The following is a 20805-nucleotide window of genomic DNA, read 5'->3' on the forward strand; positions in this document are numbered from 1 at the left end:
GGTCGGCCCCCATCAAAACCTATCTGAGACTGGAAAGAACACTTGTTGCTCTTGAAGAGGACCCTGATTGTCCTAGAAATCACTATGCAGACCAGACTGACCTAGAACTTAACACATCTACCTGCCTTTGCCTCTTAAGTAGTAGTTAATTTCTTATTTTTAGAAACTGTGGGAAACTCGACAGGTTTGGAAACAAAGAATGGACATTTGAGAAGCCAGGCCTTCCCGTTGAAATCGGCATTGTTAATAACCCTTTCTGCTATGTGTGTGATTACGTTTAATTAGTTTAAAAGTTCCTTAGTCTCCTGAAAACATTCTAAAGTTCCACGATTGACAGTGGGATACTTGAGCTAGGATTTTCGGCCATCCCCCTCCTGCTGGGCAGAATCTTTCTAAAATGGTCGTGACAGTTTGTGAAGTCCTCAGCTCTATGGAGCCACAAGAGATGCTGATGTGTGAGTGGTGGGCGGTAGATCAAGAAAGCTTTCTATTAGGAATAAGGTAGAAAATTTTCACAGCGCTAGTCAAATCCTGCATCTCCTTCTCTGTGACTCTTCCTCAGTCTAGACACAACGGGACGCCGTTGTTTATTCAGTACCAACAGATCCCGTTTAGCTTCGGGAGCTTCCCATAATCCTATCCAAAGAGGTCCTTCAAAATGAAGAAGCTGGGCGTGGTGACACACACCTTTAATCTCAGCACTTGGGAGACAGAGGCAAAAGAAGGTCTGTGAGTTTGTTGAGGTCAGCCCGGTTTCCATATTGAGTTCATGAAGCTATACAAGACCACATAGGGAATATCTCCAAAAGAAAAAGAAGGAAATATTCAAAGAGAAGTGGTGGATATAAATCTTGGCTTTGTGAAGTGATGAAGGCAAACATTTTGGTACTGATAAAATTTAAGGAACTTACACTTATTTTGAAAAGTTTCAATATATATATATATATATATATATATAGAGAGAGAGAGAGAGAGAGAGAAAGAGAGAAAGAGAGAGAGAGAGAGAGAGCTTACCTAGAAGAGTGTAAATCCAGTGAAATGGCAGACATGAGGACCAGGTCATTCTGTGCCACATAGCAACTTCAAGGCCAGCCTGAGAGAGCAAAGATAGGAGAGGGGAGGGGACATGATCTTTAACTCTAAGAAACGAATTATGATCTGACTTACGTCAAAACACACTTTTTTCCAGAGATACTTTTTGGGCATGATGTTCTTAAGTAGTCTTTTGAGGGCTGAGTATGTAGCTGGGTAGCAGTGTCTGCCTAACATAAGGAAGGCCCTAACCAGGGTGCGGGGAAGTGGGGAGAGATATTTAGAAACTCAAAGCAAGAAAGTGGCAAAACTATTTTCCTAACGTCCACTAAAATACTGTTCACCCAGAGAATAAAGGAATCAAATCTAAATTTAAAAGGAGAGGAAACAACTGAGGAATGGTTTTGTAGCCGTCAGTCTACAACCAAGAGAAAGCAAGCTCGTGATTGTCTAATCAAATTTCAACTGAAAAAGGGGTTGAGGGGAACACTTATAAAGTGAGATAGGAAAACAGTCACTAGCAGTAGAATAGGATCCAAAAAAAGTAATCTGGTAAATGCGAGGACAGTTTGATGTGTGCGAGTGATTCCTTTACCTTGTGGTTGAGAGCTATTCCCTACACAGGGCTACCCTCGGCACACCAGACTGGGATCTGTCTTACTCTACTTCCTCAAATCTGTTTGTGAGCAAAGTGATGTTCCTAATAAATATGTAACTCTAGGAGTTGAATAAAAACAACACATTCAGGCATGATGGACGCATGGATGTATGGACACATGGACACACACACACACACACACACACACACCACTTATACCTTTACTGTCCCATCTATTTCCTGTTCCTTTTACCCCTTCAATCTGTTATTTTCTCTCTGCATCTACTTCTGAATTGCGTCTCTTCGTATTAAATCACCAGCACACAGAAGTCTCGCTTTCAAAAATAAATCTGTGTACACTCCTACAGCTTCCATGTGAACATTGTCTAATTCCTTGAGAGGTTTTCTTCCCCTCTCACCAACAGGAAACATTGCTTTTCCCCAGGTCCACTGCAAGTGTAAATTCTATCACCACCCTGTCTTTAAAAGTCCATGGTTTTCTTAGTGATGGTATCCCTAGGCCAACTTTGTGATCCCCACTTGTTACTGGGGAATAATGTATCTGGTTGGTAAACCCATGTATATTATGGAGTCCTCAGCTAATACAAGTCTCTCCTAATCTAGCTTTACAAAAAAGCATTCATCCAAAGATGCTCTCTTCTTGAGAACTCAAGCCTTGGAAAAATTCCTCCTTTTGCCCTCTGAACAAGTCAGCTGACTTCTGCTCTTCCTTTACCTGCCTTGAAAAAACTCAAAATCTTACATTCCTAACTCCAAGCCCTTCAAGTTCTTAAAAAAAAAAAAAAAAAAAAATTAACTACTTTGGGCTCTTTGAGGTGGGGATATTGACTATAGTTCTGTTTATTTGAAGAGCAGTTCATGTAGGGGAAGTATAAATAACCACAAAACAACATACGGAAAAATTTCCAAGCAATGGCTCAGTAGTCAAAACAGCTCGTTCTTGCAGGGGTTGGGTACTCGTGCTGGTTCACAGACTTATATCTGTATTTCAAGTCACAGACGATCTGTTGCCGATGATGTGCAAACTCACACACATAAAACAAAACATGAATCGTTTTTAAAAGAAAAAAAAACCCCAACCAAATCAACTATTTTCCAGTAGTTTATTTAATATTTTTCCTTTTATGTTTTGTCTTTTAACTTTTTGTTTGTTTGAGAAAGGGTCTTACTATGTCACTGGCCGGGAATTCAAAGATAGATCTATCTCTGCTAGGATTAAAGGTGTGTGTGCCATTGCGGCGACCTTTGGGGCTTTTTACAGTAAACATTTTTGCTAAGATTCTGCAGTTCCAGAAAGAACAACGGTTCCTTGCGCGGAGCTCCAAACTGCACTGCCAACACTTCTCCACAAGGTGTATAACTTGCGCCGACCGCCTCTCTGGGTCAAAAAAAAAAAAAAAAAGCCAAGCAAGTGCGCAGGCGTCGATATCCCGGAAGTTATCGCTGCACTGCCAGAAAGAGGCAAGGAACCCGGAAGTAAACATTGTCGGGTCGCTTCGTTTCTGGCGGATGGTTTTGAGTGGTCTGTGGCGGGACTGGGTAAGTTGGGGTTCTGCGTTTGAGCAGATGAACTGGGGGCCCTGGGTCGCGGGTATCCCCTACAGTGGGTCCTCCTGGTGATGAGCGGTCGTGGGACCGCGGACCCGGGAGGAGACTGTGGCCCAGGACGCAGGCGCCACCCTCGCGTCCAGCGGGACAGAGGCTGAGTCCTCAAGGAAAGAGTCCTGGTCACTGTGGGCCGGACATCCTGGGCGGCCCGTACCGAGGCTGACCCCTCTATCCCCAAAAGAATTCCTTTGAGGTTCAATTTTCTCGATAGATGGAGATGATCTTATAATGTGAGGGTCTAATTAGAATGCATGTATTGCTGTCAGTGAGTGGCAGTTGTTGTTCTAACCTGGAGAGAGTAATCTAATGACAGAACACTTCAGTCTGTCTTAATCTTGAATGTGACAGGCCTACACTCCAGTGTCTGTGGTTTGTAACACGATTTAAAGGACCAACAGTAAAGTCAGGCTTGGGTTTGAGATCTGTCTCTCTGACTAATGTCTAGTCGTCTGAAGGTGTTAACCTCCCCAAACTTGTTTCCTCGCCACAAAATAGGGTTGTTGTAAAGATTTGGTAACGGTGTGCACGGCAAATTAAAGAAATCTAAATTGTTAAAATGAAGCCGATTAAGTCCTCCCAGTATACTTAGGCTACCACCGATTTCTAACACTTCTATTTTTTGTTTTTTAAGTCAATTTTATTTTAGTTATGCGTATAAGTGGGTGGGTGGGCTTGTGCCCTTGTAAGAACATGTACTGTCTTCTTGGAATCCCTGTAGCTGGAGTTAGAGACAGTTGTGAGGCACCTGGTGCAGAGGCTGAGAACTGAGCTAGGGTCCTGTAAAGCCAGTACTTGGGAGACAGAGGCAGGAGGATCCGAAGTTTATTCTTTGCTACCTAGGCTATGGGACATCCGGTCTCAAAACAAACACCCATGGATATTTTCAGTGGGTCACACACAGACGAGAACTTTGAACAGCACCTTAGACATCTGGTCACTAAGCACTTAGCATTGAAAGTCACCCGTTGACTGTAAGAGAACTGCTACCGAAGCTTGGGTGAGTGGGTGTGGCTTGGGGGAAGGGGAGGAGTGTTCGGTGAGAATCAATCAATTAGCTGTGAGGCTAGAAACCAGGTATCAAACTTTGGCTGATGGATGTTACCAGTCTTGGCCTATAGAATTGGAATAATAGCATCCACTGACTCTGCACTGTCTGGTGTGATAGCTGCTAGTGGCTGTGGAGACTGGAAATGTGACTTGTCCGTTTAAAACTAAGAGTTTTCGCGACAGGATTTCTCTGTGTAATAGCCCTGACTGTCCTGGAACTCACTGAAGATGGCCTTAAACTCACAGAGATCTGCCTACCTCTGCCTCTCAAATGCTGGAACGAAAGGCATGCACCACCACTTCCCAGCCATAGCAGATTTTAAAACCAAGTTGATTTTTCTGTTGTTTATTGGAAGTTGAAGTTATGCTGTGTTGGAAATATTTAGCTAAGAAATTTCTATGAAAGCTGATTTATTTCTTCTGTGTATTTTTTTTTTTCTTGTCAGAATCCTGCTATGAAGGCCATTCTGGCCTGACTGACATGATCCTCCTGTGTTACAGGCATTTACTACCATTGGCCCCTTTAATTTCTTTAATAATGTCACTCAGAAACAGAGAGTTATATATGTTGTCATCCCTACTTTTCTATATTGCTCTGGAGAGATGTTGAGCTTGAACAGTGGGCATGTGATCAGATTTGTATTTTGAAATATTAAACTGTACAGTATGAATAAATTAATTGTACAGAATCAGAGGAGACCGGTGAGTCTCAAAAAGTCACAACATGCACTAAATGCGTAGGGTTCAATATGAAAGGAGTAGGTAAACGGTGATATTTAGAAAGTGAAAATTTCTATTAGTAACATGGATGGGAGGATACCCTGAACACAGAGAGCTGTCCCTGAAAAGACTCAGTTTCACAGGAAGGGCCTGGAGCTGAAGGCACGCTGTGGAGAGACTCTTCCGAGGGTCGTAGGGGGAGATGTCATGTACGCAGTTGGTTATGTAGATTCAGAGATGAAATGAAAATTCTGGAGCAGAGAAATAATTCGGAACAATCCTACTGTTCCCCCTGCGTCTTGGCAGCCGGTATTGTTTGGAGTGAGGAATCGGTCTCTAAATAAATGTGTACAATGAGGAGCCTGCCAAGGATCGAGAACAGGAGAGGGGTTCATGGAGAACCAGTAGGATGTTATAGAAGCCAAGGATCTCTGACAGAAGAAGGAAATAACCGAAAGATGTGCAGTAGATTTATACGGTGATTGGTAGTTACCTGGTTAATGTAGCGGTGGCCCTCAGTGGATTGGTTTGGAATGGAAGCAAAGTCAGAGTGCCCAGGGCTGAGAAGGGCAGAGGTGTAAAAATAGACACACTATGAATGTAGGGGCGGGGGAGGTGCTAGGCATCCCTGAATATAGACTGGCCCATCTACATTTCTTTCTGATAAGGTCTCATGTAGCACAGGTTAGTCTTGAACTCTCTGTATAGCCAAGGGTGATCTTGAATTTCTGGTCCTGTATTCACATCCAGATTGCTGGATAACAGGTATGCACCACCATGCCTAGTTTTTGCCACACTGGAAATCAAACTTCTGTGCATGCTAGGCAAACGCTCTATCAACTGAGGCTTTGTCCCCAGCCCCTGAACTTTAGTAATTGCTAAGGCACTGGGCCTTCAAGGGCAAGGGTGATGGGCTCTGTGGTGGGTTTTTTTGTTTTTTGTTTTGTTTTGTTTTGTTTTGTTGACTGTGGAAGAAAAGTTTGAGAGATGCAGGAGGGCTAATTTAGGAACACCTGTATGAAAGTCTTTGAAATTTTATATACATGCCTTTCTCTGCTTACAAATTGGAGTGTAAAGAAAATTGGTGCGAAGAATATGTAAAGACTGTTTTTTTCTTTTTGAGACAAGGTCTCACTATAGAGCCTTGATTAGCTGTGGATTCTATATGTAGACCAACCTAGTTCCAGACTAGCCTCTAACTCCCAAATATCCACATGCCTCTGCTTCCCAAGTGCTAGGATTAAGGTCGTATATTCCAGTACTCGGTTTTAGAGCCTTTTGAGTAAGGGAAAGAAGCCATTAGAACCAGTGAGATGGCTCAGCGGGTGAAGGCATTTACTGCCAACAACCTGTTGACCTGAGTGTGATCCCTGGGACCCACATGGTGATTAGGGGAGAACCAACTCCTACAAGTTGACCTCTGACAGTTGTAGTGATAGTTTTGGAGTTTGGCTTCTTTAAAACACAGAAATATAAGAATATGTTCTCATTTTAATCCCAGGTGTAGGGATATGGGGCTGCTTCAGACTGTTGCAGCAGCTAACTGTAATTCGCTTCATGCGCTAGCAAAGTCATGGTTTTGCCAGCAACTGCAGATAGTTTCTGCAGTCATCTGACATTTGGAATTCTGGGGGCTTTTTAGAGGGTATATAAATACTAGGGCCCTGAGATGTACGGTGGGTCGTTAGTTGTGGGGGGCTGTTGTTGATTGTTGGTGATTGAGGTGTGTTAGGCAATCATGTGCAAAGAAGAAAGAAGGAAAAAAAAGAAATTAGATATCCTGACAGCAAAGATCAGACTTCCCCCAAGGAACTCGATGTCCCATCAGCAGGAAGTAGGCTAACGATAACATCTCCCCCTTTCTGACCCCTGACTTTATTCAGGGATCTCTTTTCTTTCCTCTCTATCCTTTTCTCTCTTTTATCTAGTGTTAGAGGGTTGAAAGTGTAAAAGAAGGGATGAAGAAGGTGGAAGAGAAGAGCCCACAAAGACGCTAAATCCAGCCACAGACCTGCCCATACAGTCCATGGCATATGCAGTCCTACCCAGCCCTTCTACACACCTGCACACAGAACTAATAATAAAATGTAAAGACGCCCTCTATAGGCACGTTGAAAGAATAAAAACATAGGAGACTGGAGAGTGCTGTTTAGTGCAACAAGGACCCAGTTTTGATTGAAACACCACAAAAAGTCTGAAAAGTAAGAGGGAGAAAAGAGTGTAAGCAAGAGAGACCCTGGTAAAGCTCACAGTGTGTTGCTTGGACACGGTTCAGTAGTCTCACTGGGTGTATTCCTCCTCTACTGTAAAAACTTCCTTTCTAGAGGAAGCCAGTTCATCATGTCGGCGGCAGCTGTGGACCCAGTTAGTGCCACACCCATGACGGGCTCAAAGGAGATGAATTTGGAGGAGCCGAAAAAGATGACCAGAGAGGACTGGAGGAAAAAGAAGGAGCTAGAAGAACAGAGAAAACTGGGCAATGCCCCTGCAGAGGTTGATGAAGAGGGAAAGTAAGCCTTTTCTCGAGTGATCTGTTTCAGTCCATGCCCAGTTCACCAGGTTCCCGCCCTTTGCTTTGGTAGGAGACCGTCCTTTACCATTTGCAGAATTTGTATTCTTCTTTCTTGTTTTCTCAAACTCATATGTGTATAGTTTAGTAGACAAATTATACCAAAGAGCTTATAGTGACTAGCAATTGTCCTTTTTTACCTTTTTTTAGTCCCCAGCTACTTTTACATGCTCACCAGTGTGATAATTTTAATCAGTTGGCTGTGGGCACTAGTTTAACTTTGAACTCTGTCTCCTTGCAGTTGTACCCTCAGTCTCGCTTCTCGATTAGAAAGTCCCTCCATGTAGTATGTGTACATCTTTATCCTTAGTTCTTCTGTTCATGGAAATAGCAACCACCTTACCTCTCCCATCCCACTGCAGAGTCTCCGTCCTTAGCCTCTGTGCCCACACCTTTGTGCTTAGAATGCCATTTTCAAACTTCCTTCCTCACAATTCCACTTAAATTTTATTACAGAGATATCAACCCTCATATTCCTCAGTATATTTCTTCAGTTCCATGGTATATCGATCCATCCAAGAGACCCACTTTAAAACATCAGAGACCACAACCAGAGAAACAGAAGCAATTCAGTTCATCTGGGGAATGGTACAAGAGAGGTGTAAAGGAGGTATGTGGCAGCCTGTGTGTCATTTTGTTGATGGAGATTTTTGTGAAGAATTTAAAACTTTTAATGTGATGCCGTTTAAAATAGGAAGGTATTGTGTGACCCTGGTGTTGAACTTCACAGTCTATACAAATGTTAGTTAGACTTTTCTTTCATACATTTTATATTTTTGAAACCCTTAAACTTGGTCATCTCAGAACACGAAGGCTACCTGGTCTTTTTTAAGGATTTATTTATTATGTATACAGCATACAGTATATGCCTACATGCCAGAAGAGGGCACCAGATCTCATAATAAATGGCTGTGAGCCACCATGTGGTTGCTGGGAATTGAACTCAGGACCTCTGAAACGACAGACAGTGCTCTCAACCTCTGAGCCTTCTCTCCAGGCCTGGTCTTCCTTTTAACAAATAAAATCAGTAGACAAGATAATGAGAGCCAAAGTTACTTGTAAATGACTCTGATAAAAGGAAGATGTCTGTTCTGTTCTCTCTGTCTTTGTACAGAACTCTATAACTACCAAGTACCGCAAAGGTGCGTGCGAGAACTGCGGAGCCATGACACATAAGAGGAAAGATTGTTTTGAGGTAAGTTAGCTCCCAGCCTGCTGCGAAACCGTCAGCCAGCATTTCGTGTTCCCCTTGTCGGAGAGCTTCTGCTTCCTAAAGTTATTTTAGAAAAATAAAAAGTAATTTACATGAATTTAATCTGGAATCATCAACGTTTCCTCTCAAAGGCTCCTGGTAATTAAGGACATTAAAAACGCCACAGTGCCCACACTGACTCTGGGCTGTAAGTTCTTAGGGAGGATCTGCTGTCTTTCAGAGGCCAAGGCGGGTTGGAGCTAAATTCACAGGTACTAACATCGCCCCAGACGAGCACATCCAGCCTCAGCTGATGTTCGACTATGATGGGAAAAGAGACCGGTGGAATGGCTACAATCCAGAGGAGCACATGAAAATTGTTGAGGAATACGCCAAAGTTGACCTGGTGAGCCAGTTCCTGCTTTCTGCTTCCCTAGAGAGGATCCATTCTGCTGTGTCTCTAACCTGACAATGCTTTTGCACACCTTCAGGCGCTCTGAACATGGCGCTGTTTCTTACAGTAATGTCTGATTCAGTGGTGAACGCAGTGTAGTGCAGCACTCACCCCCCCCCTGCCCCCTTTTTTTCCCCTGAGACAGGGTCTTTTCTGTATACTGCTAACTGTCTTGTATCTAGCTATGCAGACCAGGCTGGCCTTGAACTCTTGCATCTGCCTCCCAAATGCTTTGATTAAAGGCAGGAACCACCACACCTGGCTGGCAGCAGTTTCTTAAGGCTTTTATTCTTTAGTTCCAGTGTGACCAAAGGCATTAGACGTGTAAGAACAGACAGACATCCAAATCTTCTTGTATTTACTTGTTTGTTTGTTTGTTTGTTTGTGGCAGTCTATGTTGTAACCCTGGCTTGCCTAGATCTCACTGTGTAGACCAGGCTAAAACTCCAGAGATCTGCGTGCCTGCTTCCTGAGTGGGGAATTAAAGAAAGTTGTACATCACCACACACAGCTGGTGTTGGCTTTTTGGAGCTCTGAAATCTTCATGCCTAAGCTACAGCTTGTGTCTAAGAACTGCTTTATGGTTCTCTGGCATCCCACATAAGAATAGCTAACCTGTTTAAGAAAACTGAATATTAATCTAACTTCAATTGTTTTCTTTTAAATAAACAATGACTCTGTCTTTCTGTCTTCTTACCCAAATTCTTTCAAAACAGTAGTCTATTCTGCAATTTTTTCATTTTTTTTCTTCTTTTAAGGAATTACAGATTATTTTAAAACTCATGCGTTTTTGTTTTGGGGGTCAGTTTCTATTTTGTTTTCATTTTTATGGGTGCCATGTAACACCCATGTAGCTAAGGATGATTCTGAGCTCTACCTCCTCTATACTAGGATTAAGGGCATGTGCCACCATTCCTGGCAAGATCATGGGACAGCATATAAACATCTAGATGTCATGTTTTCCTGAGCATTGAAATATCCAGTAATCTGACCCTGAAAGAAATTAGTCAGCCAGTCACTGGGAGTCAACAGCGTCTGCCACTGCTGTTGGGGCTCCCTCTGCAGTTTCCATCAAGACTCATTCATGCAAGAGGCTAACTCTCTATAAGCCTGTCTGCCCTTCCTTTACCCTCCTCCTCCTTCCTCCTCCTCCTCCTCTTCCTCTTCCTCCTCTTCTTCTTCTTCCTCCTCTTCCTCCTCCTCCTCTTTTTTTGAGACCGGATATCCTACAGCTAGGTCTAAGGACCATTTCAGAAAGCACTAAAATCACCCACATTGAGTATATACAATCCAAATGGCCACCTGAATGTTGTAACTAAAATTTAAATGTCATTATTTTTCAGGCAAAACGAACATTGAAAGCACAGAAACTGCAAGAAGAGTTAGCCTCTGGAAAATTAGTGGAGCAAGCTGTAAGTAAAGATACAAGCTATTCAAGCAAAATATTCATACTCTTTAAAACCGTGGTTCTCGGCCTATGGGTCATGACCCCAAACAACTAGTTCACAGGTCACCTAAGACCATTGGAAAACACAGATATTTATATTATGCATCATAACAGTAGCAAACAGATAGAACTAGCAACAAAAATTTTTATGATTAGGGGTCACCATAACATGAGAAACTGTATTAAAGGGTCAGAGCATTCAGAAGGTTGAGAACCACTGCTTTTTGAAATGGAACTTAGAACAAGAATTCATTTTAGAGGTCTATAGTTAGGAAGGACCTGAACTTCTTGTCTCCATCCACTTTTTGCATATGTGCTATGCTGTAGTGGGGTTTGAACCTAGGTTGCAAACATTCTGACAGCATTTTCTATTTGAACTTGATTTTTAAAAAACTAGTGAGGTTTGGGGTCAGTGAGATGGCGCAGTCAGAAAGGGCACTTGCCATGGAAGCTTGGCAGCTTTGGTCTGAGCCGCAGAACCCACGTAGAGGTGGCAGGAGAGAACTGGCCTCCACATGTGCACAGTGGCATGTGCTGACCCAAGACTGCATGGAGAGGGAACTCGTCAGGATTAACGAGCACGATGCAGCTAAAGCCTAACCAGATGGAAGTGAGCGCACACCGGGTCCTTCAGTCGTCTCAGTCTTCCTGTTAGTGTGACTGACCCTGCACCCAGGGGCTGGAGAGGTGGCTCGGTTTTTTGGAGCTCCTGTTGCTCTTGCAGAACATTCCAGTTCTATTCCCCACACACACATGAGGCAGCTCACAGCTGTCTGAGACCCCAGCTCCAAGCAACTCACTGTTCTGACCTCCAAGGGAATGCACACACACATGCGTGCACACCCACAGACACTACATATGAAAGACATTCTACACCAATAAAGTCTGTTTGCCTTCTGGTTTTACAGGCACTAATAAAATTAATTGTTCACAATAGCATGCTTGTGTCAGAATATACGTGCTAGGACAGGTGAGAAGTATGAGAGCATGTTGTTGAAATGAACCAGCCAACCTCCCCCACCCCCCTTTCTTCAGTGCTGGGGATCAAACACTCACCCATGCTCATTTATAGTATGGTTTTAAAATGCTAAATAACTGTAAACTAAATGAAAAGGATGTATAATTATTTTCCTTCTTTCCAATGCAGAATTCTCCAAAACACCAGTGGGGAGAAGAGGAGCCCAATTCTCAGATGGTAATGCTTGCCTGTCCGTCTGACTGCCGCTCTCTCTAGTTTCGGTGGCGCGTAGTCATAATGATAGCTTTAAGTCACACAATAGCCTTTGTTTAAAGGGAAAACAAGGCCACAGTGCTGCGTCTTTTTGCTTAGTTTTCTTGTCCCCCACTCTTCCTTCAGGAAAAGGATCATAACAGTGAAGACGAGGACGAAGACAAGTACGCGGATGACATTGACATGCCGGGGCAGAACTTCGACTCTAAGAGGCGCATCACTGTTCGGAATCTCCGGATTCGGGAAGATATTGCAAAAGTAAGTCAGGCCAGCCTGACCTACAGCTCGGACAGATGGCTGGTCCACACTTGCCCCTGCCTGCACAGTGCCTGTGTGTGGTTTGATTAGTGTAATTAGAGCTGCTGCGAAGGACGGCAGCATCTGCTGCTCCCTCTGCAGGAGCGTGCATGGATGTTCAGTTTCTCAGAGCCTACCCTTCTGCCCTGCTGAGTCCTTTCTTGCTGTAAGTCAGTGGTAACTCAGTCTTCAAATGTTTTCCTTTCAGTATTTGAGAAATTTAGATCCAAATTCTGCCTATTATGATCCAAAAACTAGAGCGATGAGAGAGAACCCTTACGCCAATGCAGGGAAGAATCCAGACGAGTGAGTATCCAGTTAAACTTACGGACTGGTACAAGGGGCCAATGCTTTGATTCTGTAAATGAGTTTTTCTTAAAGGAAAGCAATCTCTGAGACAACTTTACCTACTGTGCTTTCAGAGTGAGCTACGCTGGAGATAACTTTGTTCGATACACAGGCGACACCATTTCAATGGCTCAAACACAATGTAAGTGTTTGCTCTATACCAAAGCCTTGTATGTAGACTTTAGGGTTGAGGACCAGCAAGATGGCTCAGGGTGCCTGCTGTCAGGCTTGAGGACCGGAGTTCTATAAAACAGACATGATGGCATATGTCCATGACCCTACTACTTGGGAGACCAAGGCAGGAAGATGGCCACAGGCCACATGCCTGAGGCAACTGTCTCAGAAAAGCCGGCAGACAAGAAAGAAAAGAGGGAGAGGGGATGGGAGAGGCACTGTGAGCAGCTACTTAAAGCTTGCTCTAAAAAAGCAGAACCACCATGAGCTGGCACTCACTGAGACACTTTGAATTACTCTAGTGTTCGCGTGGGAAGCCTACGACAAGGGGTCTGAAGTGCATCTCCAGGCAGATCCTACCAAACTCGAGCTGCTGTATAAGTCCTTCAAAGTCAAAAAAGAAGACTTCAAAGAGCAGCAGAAGGAGAGCATCCTGGAAAAGGTACCACCAAGAAACGGCCTCACTTACTGCATACGAAGCATTAAGCTTGGTGTGCAGTACAGAGAGCCCCTCTAACCCATGGACCATCAGGAACCGTGGTCCTGTCCTCCCACCAACTCCCTTGGTACAGACTTTTGCTTCAATCACAACCCCCCAGGATGGAGTGTGTAAGATAAATGCCTATTCTTTCTCACGAGTCGTCATGGCAGTGGGTCCCTAAACAGCCCCTCACATCTGCATCACAGCGTCTTGCTGTCTCATATCCTAGTCCAGCATTGTGAAATGCTTTCCGAGGGTTCCAGGCAAGGGTACAAATGTACGTCCCCGTGCACAGCACACGCCTTTGCTTTGGTCGAGTTTACTAGCTTCCCTTTGGTGGGAGACGTAAAAGGCTCACCTCCAGACTCCAGAGATGGAGAAATCAGCCCCATCTCTCGATGGGAGAGGCAGCAAAGTTGGGATGGAGCCAAAGGATATCAGTACGCACCCAAAGAGACTTATGGCCATCTTGAAACTACCTCACTGACCAGATAGCTACCAAGGGAAACATTTACCTCAGAAGAATTTGTGATGCTTCTCAGTTAGAAATAAAACCCAAAATATTTTATTTGTTGTCATTGAAAATAAGCCCTTCCATAGAGATTTGATATAAAAGTTTGGTTATAATGTATTAAAAACACTCAATGTCGTTTTAGTATGGCGGCCAAGAACACCTGGATGCCCCTCCGGCTGAGCTGCTCTTAGCGCAGACGGAAGACTACGTGGAGTACTCCAGGCATGGGACTGTCATTAAAGGCCAGGAGCGGGCTGTGGCCTGTTCCAAGTACGAGGAAGACGTGAAGATCAATAACCACACGGTCAGTGCTCAGCTCTGTGCTGTTTTCCACAGAACTTCATGGTTGAACATTGATTTCTCTTTGTTGTTGTTGACATTTTAGCCTTGCTTATAAATTTTTTCTGAAAGTGAGAGAAAATGTTACTATATTTATTGCATGCTTACCCAGAATCAAAACATCTTTTGTCTGTTAAACCATTTATACTTTGTCTGAGTTTGAATGTACACTAGTGTGCATATTAACACATGCATGTTGTATTTACTAACTTTTGGCAGAAATATTTGGAAGTTGCAGATATGACATTTCACTCAAACACCTTATCATACATCTTCTAAAAATGAGAACTCTAGATAACCCTGCAGGCCTGCCATGCCTCAGAAAACTGACATTAACTTCTTAATTCATTTAGCCTTACTCAGGTTGTGTGCGTGCGTGCATGCGTGCGTGCGTGCGTGGGTGAGTGCGTGCGTGGGTGAGTGCAAGCACGCACATGTGCAGAGGTTAAGTTTGAGTTGATTTTCTGCTTCCACCTTTGTGTGCATTCCAGGAGTCCACACAGGCCCATCAGCCTTGTGGGGAGCACGTTACCCTCTGCTCCCTCTCAGTTAAGCTTGTATTGATCATTTGTTGGTGGTTTTCCCTTGTCCTGCTTATTTTCAAGACGATGGTCATTGGCCAGGTCTGGCATGGAAACTGTCTCATGCTCTACATTCGACTGTTCCCTAACAGGATCATAACTTCTCCTGTTCCCTTCAGGTCTAAAACAAGAATTTAGATCCAAAGCTCAGACTAAGGAGAACCTATATTTTTGGCAAGAATGTGTAGTAGGTGATAATGTGTTCCTTCGTGTGTTACATCATAAAGAATATTTCTATGTCTGTATTTTTTGGCACTGAGGATTGAACCCAGGGCCTCATACATTCTGCCACCGAGCTACAATCTTGACCCCATTTGTTGTGAACCTAAACTAACAAAAGTTTTATACATCAAGGATCAAAGAAGTTAAAAGCTGTACCTGTACTGCAGAGAGTAGAATGGGTCAAGCAGAACTCACACTCTCAGCACAGTGCAGTCTGTCCAGGGTCTATGCACTGTCTAGCAGCACCACTGAGTGTCAGTAAAGACTTCCCGAGACTTTTCTGGGAGGTTGTGGGGTGGGAGTCAGTTTATTGAGACATGGTTTTACCCAGGCTGACTCAAACTTGAATGTTCCCTCCTCCGCCTCCTCGGTGCTGGGATTATAGGCACATGCCATCGTGCAGGCTTTGGGAAGAGAACTTAGACCATTATAACTACAGTGCCCAGCCTGCCAGCATTTGGAGTTGATCTAGCCTCCGTCTCTGTGTTACTTAACAATGTAATCTTTTTCTCCAAAAATGCATTCAAGGTGGCTACATCATTTTATACTCCTGTCAGCAGGATGGGAAAGTCTCTAATCATAGGCTCCTTTCCAAATAACCTGTGTCTCTCTCTCTCTGCAGCATATCTGGGGATCTTACTGGAAAGAAGGCCGCTGGGGATACAAATGCTGCCACTCTTTTTTTAAGTATTCCTATTGTACTGGAGAAGCTGGGAAGGAGAGTGTTGTAAGTATTACCCGCTAGCTTTTCTCTTTGTGGAGGAGATTGGTAAGGAACGAGATGGGGTTTCATGTAGGCATGGCCAGCCAAGAATTCACTCTGGCCAGGGTGACCCTGAGCTGGACTGTATTGCCACCACTTCCCAGATACGAGGTTACACATGTGCTCAGGCCTGGCTTTTGGAGATTCGAGGGCTGAGACCCAGGGCTTTGCAGGTTAAGCCAGGACTCTGTCAACCAAGCCACACCCCCAGCCCTTGTTCTCTAGTTCTTAAAGGTTGCATAAATCATATCTTCTTACATTTCAAATTCTAACCTGTTCTTCAAATGATTCAAAACTATAGTCTTCAACTCAAATTCTATTTCTTCTTCCACAGAATTCAGAGGAGTGTATTATAAATGATGCGACTGGAGAGGAGCCTGTGAAGAAACCTCAGACCCTCATGGAGGTCAGTGTGGGATCCTCTGCTCGGAATCACTGAGTCCTGAGGTGGGAGTTGAACCGTGTACCAGAGCTCTGTATTCACATAGCCTTTCCATTCTCCCTGTCAGCTGCACCAGGAGAAACTAAAAGAGGAGAAGAAGAAGAAAAAGAAGAAGAAGAAACACCGAAAGAGCAGTTCTGACAGTGACGACGAGGAAAGGAAGCAGGAGAAACTGAAAAAGGTATTTTATGACATCTCAATAAGAAAAGTGACAAACAGCAAGCCAAACAGGGTGGGGGATGGAGGGTGTTGGGGCTAATACTGCCATTCCTCCCGCCTACCTGCTGAGTTTTGGAAATGAGGAGACCACCCTGAGTGTGTGTTGTTTGCCCAGGTCACATAAGTGGCAATTGTGTGAGTCTGACTCTCTGTGTTTGTGTCTGTGTCTGTGTCTGCCTGTTTGTGTGTCTGTGTATATGTCTGCCTATGCGTGTGTATGTGTCTGTGTATATGTCTGTGCGTGTGTATGTCTGTGCGTGTGTATGTCTGTGCGTGTGTATGTCTGTGTGTGTGTGTGTGTGTGTGTGTGTGTGTGTGTGTGTGTGTGTGTGTGTGTATGTGTGTGTGTGTGTGTGTGTGTGTGTGTGTGTGTGTGTGTGTGTGGTGTGTGTGTGTGTGTGTGTGTGTGTGTGTGTGTGTGTGTGTGTGTGTGTGTGTGTGTGTGTGTGTGTGTGTGTGTGTGTGTGTGTGTGTGTGGTGTGTATGTGTGTGTGTGTGTGTGTGTGTGTGTGTGTGTGTGTGTGTGTGTGTGTGTGTGTGTGTGTGTGTGTGTGCGTGTGTGTGTGTGTGTGTGTGTGTGTGCGTGTGTGTGTGTGTGTGTGTGTGTGGTGTGTGTGTGTGTGTGTGTGTGTGTGTGTGTGTGTGTGTGTGTGTGTGTGTGTGTGTGTGTGTGTGTGTGTGTGTGTGTGTGTGTGTGTGTGTGTGTGTGTGTGTGTGTGTGTACTCATGAAGAGGTCAGAAGACTGGCAGGAGTTGGTTCTTCTGCCGTGGGCTGTGGAGATTAAACTGCAGTCCTCAGGCTGGCACTAGTTGCCGTTATGCACTGAGCCGTCTCACCGCCCCTCGACAGAATTTCTTTAACTGATTAAAGAACGTCATAGACCCTTCTGTGCTCTATGGGAAAAGTCAAATGTGTCCAGTAGTGACGGTTGTTGTTTGGCAGTGCAGGGACTGACTCCTCTGTTCTTTCAGACAGTGGGGTTTACAGAGCACCCTGTCCCATGGGGTCTTCTGTGTCTCGTGGTGGGGATTTATGGTGCTGAGTTTGCATTCTCACCACAGGCGTTGAATGCAGAGGAGGCGCGCCTTCTTCACGTGAAGGAGATCATGCAGGTTGATGAGCGGAAGCGGCCCTACAACAGTGTATATGAAACCCGAGAGCCCACAGAGGAGGAAATGGAGGCCTACAGGATGAAACGGCAGAGGCCGGATGACCCCATGGCCTCTTTCCTAGGACAGTAACTAGTCAGGGTCAGACACAAACACAGTGTGTTCTTTTCACCTCCTCGCGGCCTGTAGATAGGAAATCTTCATCTGTCCTTCTGCTGCCTGACATTAATAAAGTTTTCTGAAGTCTCCAAGTCAGTCTCAACAGTCAAACAAAGCAAGAAAGAGCATACAGTTATGATTAGGGTTAAAATCTTCCTTCCTAATCAACGATTTGAGATCTCTTCCTCTCTAGTGTCTTGCAGAGTCTGGCATGATGACTCATGCTTGTAATGCCAGCACCTGAGAGTGGTAGAGGAGGGGACCAAGAGTTCAAGGTCAGCCGAGTGTGGTAGTGCACACCTGTAATCCTAGCACTCAGCACACTGAGGCAGGAGACTCCCAGCATTAACTACATAGCAAGGTTGGAACCAGCCTGCAGTGCATGAGGCTGTCCTAGGCTACATAGCAAAATGATCGGAAGGGAGGAAGGGAGGAGGGAAGGAAGGAAGGAAGGGAAAAACCGAGTCATCTGTTCCATAGTGAGGCTCCGGCTGTGTGCTGTCAGGTCTCTGGTCTCTTGGGTATAGCCCCACCCATGTAGGGCCTCTCAGAGCCAGAGCTCCAGTTCTTAAAACCAGCAGTTCCAATCGTGACATCATTAGTAATTTAACTCCATAATTGCAGTTACAGCAGTTGGTTTTGCCGTCTAAGAATGTCTTGGTTTTAAACAACAACAAATATCCTACCCTCATCTGCATCACCAGAGCAAAAGCTACAGGGCATGTAAATATCTGTGTCCCCTTAATTCTGATAATAAATCTATTTTTCATTTGGTTGTTAAATGTTGGAGTTTTGTACATTTCCTTATCCCTTAATCTGAAATGCTTAGCTTTTAATGGTCAACTTTGATTATTTCACACCTTGCTGAATGTGAACTTTCAGACACAGAAGTCACTTTTATGATCTATGATGTGTTTTTACTACTGTGTGTCATTTAATTCTGCTCCGTTTAACAGTTACAAAGCTAAGGTTGATATCCAGTTACCTAGTCTGTGTACCCAGCAGGTATCATTTCATAAAAACAGAATGGAAAAACTTTAAAGACATGAGGACAGCTTCCAACACATGCATGCTGGTGAGACCGCTGTGATCTAAAGCTGGCCTGGCCTAGAGACGTGGCAAAGACAATGCCGACCACGCTGCTCCTCTGTGAGAACATAGTCTGAGTACACCAACTCAGCGATGTGTTCCAAACTGACTTCCAGGATACTGTGTGACGTCAGCACTTCAGACAGGCAGAAGAAAAGCACCAAATATCTGTGGTATCAGCATTCAGCCTGATTTAAAACTACAGTTTGAGGGATTAGCTCAATCAGAAAGGGGCTGGCTTTGCAAGCATAAGGTTGTGAGTTTGAGCTCCAGGACCCACATTAAAGGGAAAGCAGGCCAGCCAGATGCAGTGGTGTATGCTTGTAATCCCAGCCCTGGGGAGGCAGACAAACTGAGGCTCAAACACTAGTCAGCTCAGTCAAATCTGCAAGTACCAGAACAGCTTCAGAGAAAGAGGCTATTCTCCAACCCCTACAAATATGCCATGCTTGTACACACGCCCACAAAATTATAACGCAAACAGATCTCTGATCATAAAGGCCAAAGTTGTGTTCTGTATCTACCCCGACATAGGTGGCTCAACAGAAAGTCAGTTATTGGTATCTATTTTGTGTATTTTGTTGATGAACGTGCAATCGGGACTATTTTGCTGTGAGTTATTTGCAGTGTCTTAACTATTTGGCCGAGGAATGGGTTATAGGAATGCTGAAGAAAGTGGCTAACTTTTGAGTTTACAAGAAACTTTCAGCATCCTTTATGGTAATGTTTCCCTTCCTCTCTGAGGCCTGATTTATTCTGATTTTAGAATTCTAAAATGTCCCTAGTCACATTACTGTTAAATTGGGGGATGGAGATGTAATGTGCAGATCTTGTAGCATTTTACATTGAGGACAAACATTCTACCTCCCAGGTGCTGGGGTTACACACAGGTGTGCACCACTGGGCCCCACTTTGTGAGCTTTCATTTTATTATCTCAGAAACGGCCACCTTTTCCAGAGTTGGAACTGAGCTGGAACTGTCGTGTTGTCATGAATACATGTCATGGAGCACAGGATACTTGTATTTTACAGTTAGCACAAGTCCTTACCTCCGAACAGCTTGCGTGACTGCTAACAATCAAAGCATTTCAGCCAGCGTGGGTCAGATCCAAATGTTGCATTCCTCAGCTGTCAAGGCTTCCTCTGCTTCAGGCTCAGATGGCTGCTGGTCTTTTGCAATTTCTCTGACAGGTTTTCTAGTATCTGCATTGACATGGACATTGGCTTTTAATAAAACCTGTCATTTGAATTCATGGCATTCCCCAGGCTGGAGGCAGCGGAAGAACACTTGCTGGACTCAAGCACGAGCCCTTAGTTTGGATCCCAATACCACGTAAAAGCTGGCCATGACCTGTGTACATTCCTCTGACCTCCATGCACAGTTAGCAGAACACCAAGAGAAGTTCTCAGCTGTGCCTCAGGGAAGCAAAGATCAGCAAAGGCGTGAGACCCACAAGCGTTGCACAGCTACTGTACCAGCAAGCCAAGCTCTGTCCCCATCACTCCGTTGAGTCCTCCAAACATCACGTGTCCTCCACGTGTCTTGCCTCAGCATGTGTCTTACCTCAGCATGTGCATCACCAGTCAGCCCAAGTCCTCAGAGTCCCAACAAATGGAATTCAACTATGCAGTGTAAGGCAGATCAATTACATGCATGTTGTTAGCAAAGAATCCTTCATCGTGTGTCCTTTCACGTGTTACTTTAGCAGAACATCCTCTCTCCTGTGTCCTCTTCAATGAAACATTCCTTCATGAGTCTGCCTTAGTCTTTCACCCGTGTTCACTTCAGAAAAACACTCCCTCACATGTTTATCCCAGCAAAACACCATCCAACACCACTGACTCTTCAAAAGAACCCTTAAGTTTCCACTACATACTCCACTTTGTCAAAATCTGCCCTTCCTGTGAGTATTTGGTGAATGGTTCCTTTATCTAGTCCATGGTTCTTCACCTAGTGGACGTAAGTCTTTGGTGCAGAATGTATGGAAAGATGATCATGGGATATTCTTCCTAAGAGATTTGAGATAGACCAGGTTTATTTGTAATATTATTGAAAACACATTAAGTCATAAATACAGGATTCATACATAAAGGATTCATAGATATTAATAATTTGCCTGACTCTGCTCTCCCATGTGTGAATTGTTG

The 20805-nt window shown here is 44.3% G+C and overlaps 1 protein-coding gene across 1 annotated transcript; it reads left to right on the forward strand.

The window, feature by feature from the left end:
• Positions 1 to 3092: 3092 nt before the first annotated feature.
• Slu7 (SLU7 homolog, splicing factor) lies at positions 3093 to 18350 on the forward strand. The gene is made up of 16 exons (XM_032913133.1): positions 3093 to 3190; positions 7351 to 7536; positions 8052 to 8205; positions 8710 to 8790; positions 9029 to 9193; positions 10585 to 10653; positions 11836 to 11883; positions 12046 to 12177; positions 12425 to 12522; positions 12639 to 12706; positions 13041 to 13180; positions 13876 to 14037; positions 15498 to 15602; positions 15973 to 16044; positions 16148 to 16261; positions 17362 to 18350. Exons 2-16 carry the CDS (start codon positions 7367 to 7369, stop codon positions 17539 to 17541), a joined length of 1758 nt encoding a protein of 585 aa, XP_032769024.1. The 5' UTR covers positions 3093 to 3190; positions 7351 to 7366; the 3' UTR covers positions 17542 to 18350.
• Positions 18351 to 20805: the final 2455 nt, after the last annotated feature.

The sequence above is a fragment of the Rattus rattus genome, chromosome 9 (assembly GCF_011064425.1).
Source record: "Rattus rattus isolate New Zealand chromosome 9, Rrattus_CSIRO_v1, whole genome shotgun sequence".
NCBI lineage: Eukaryota > Metazoa > Chordata > Mammalia > Rodentia > Muridae > Rattus > Rattus rattus.

Bases quoted from the DNA above. Each gene is read 5' to 3' on its own strand.
- Slu7 (XM_032913133.1), top strand. From the start codon at position 7,367: ATGTCGGCGGCAGCTGTGGACCCAGTTAGTGCCACACCCATGACGGGC. The intron at 9,194-10,584 runs GTGAGCCAGTTC...ATTATTTTTCAG, and splicing joins AATACGCCAAAGTTGACCTG to GCAAAACGAACATTGAAAGC. The intron at 13,181-13,875 runs GTACCACCAAGA...ATGTCGTTTTAG, and splicing joins AGGAGAGCATCCTGGAAAAG to TATGGCGGCCAAGAACACCT.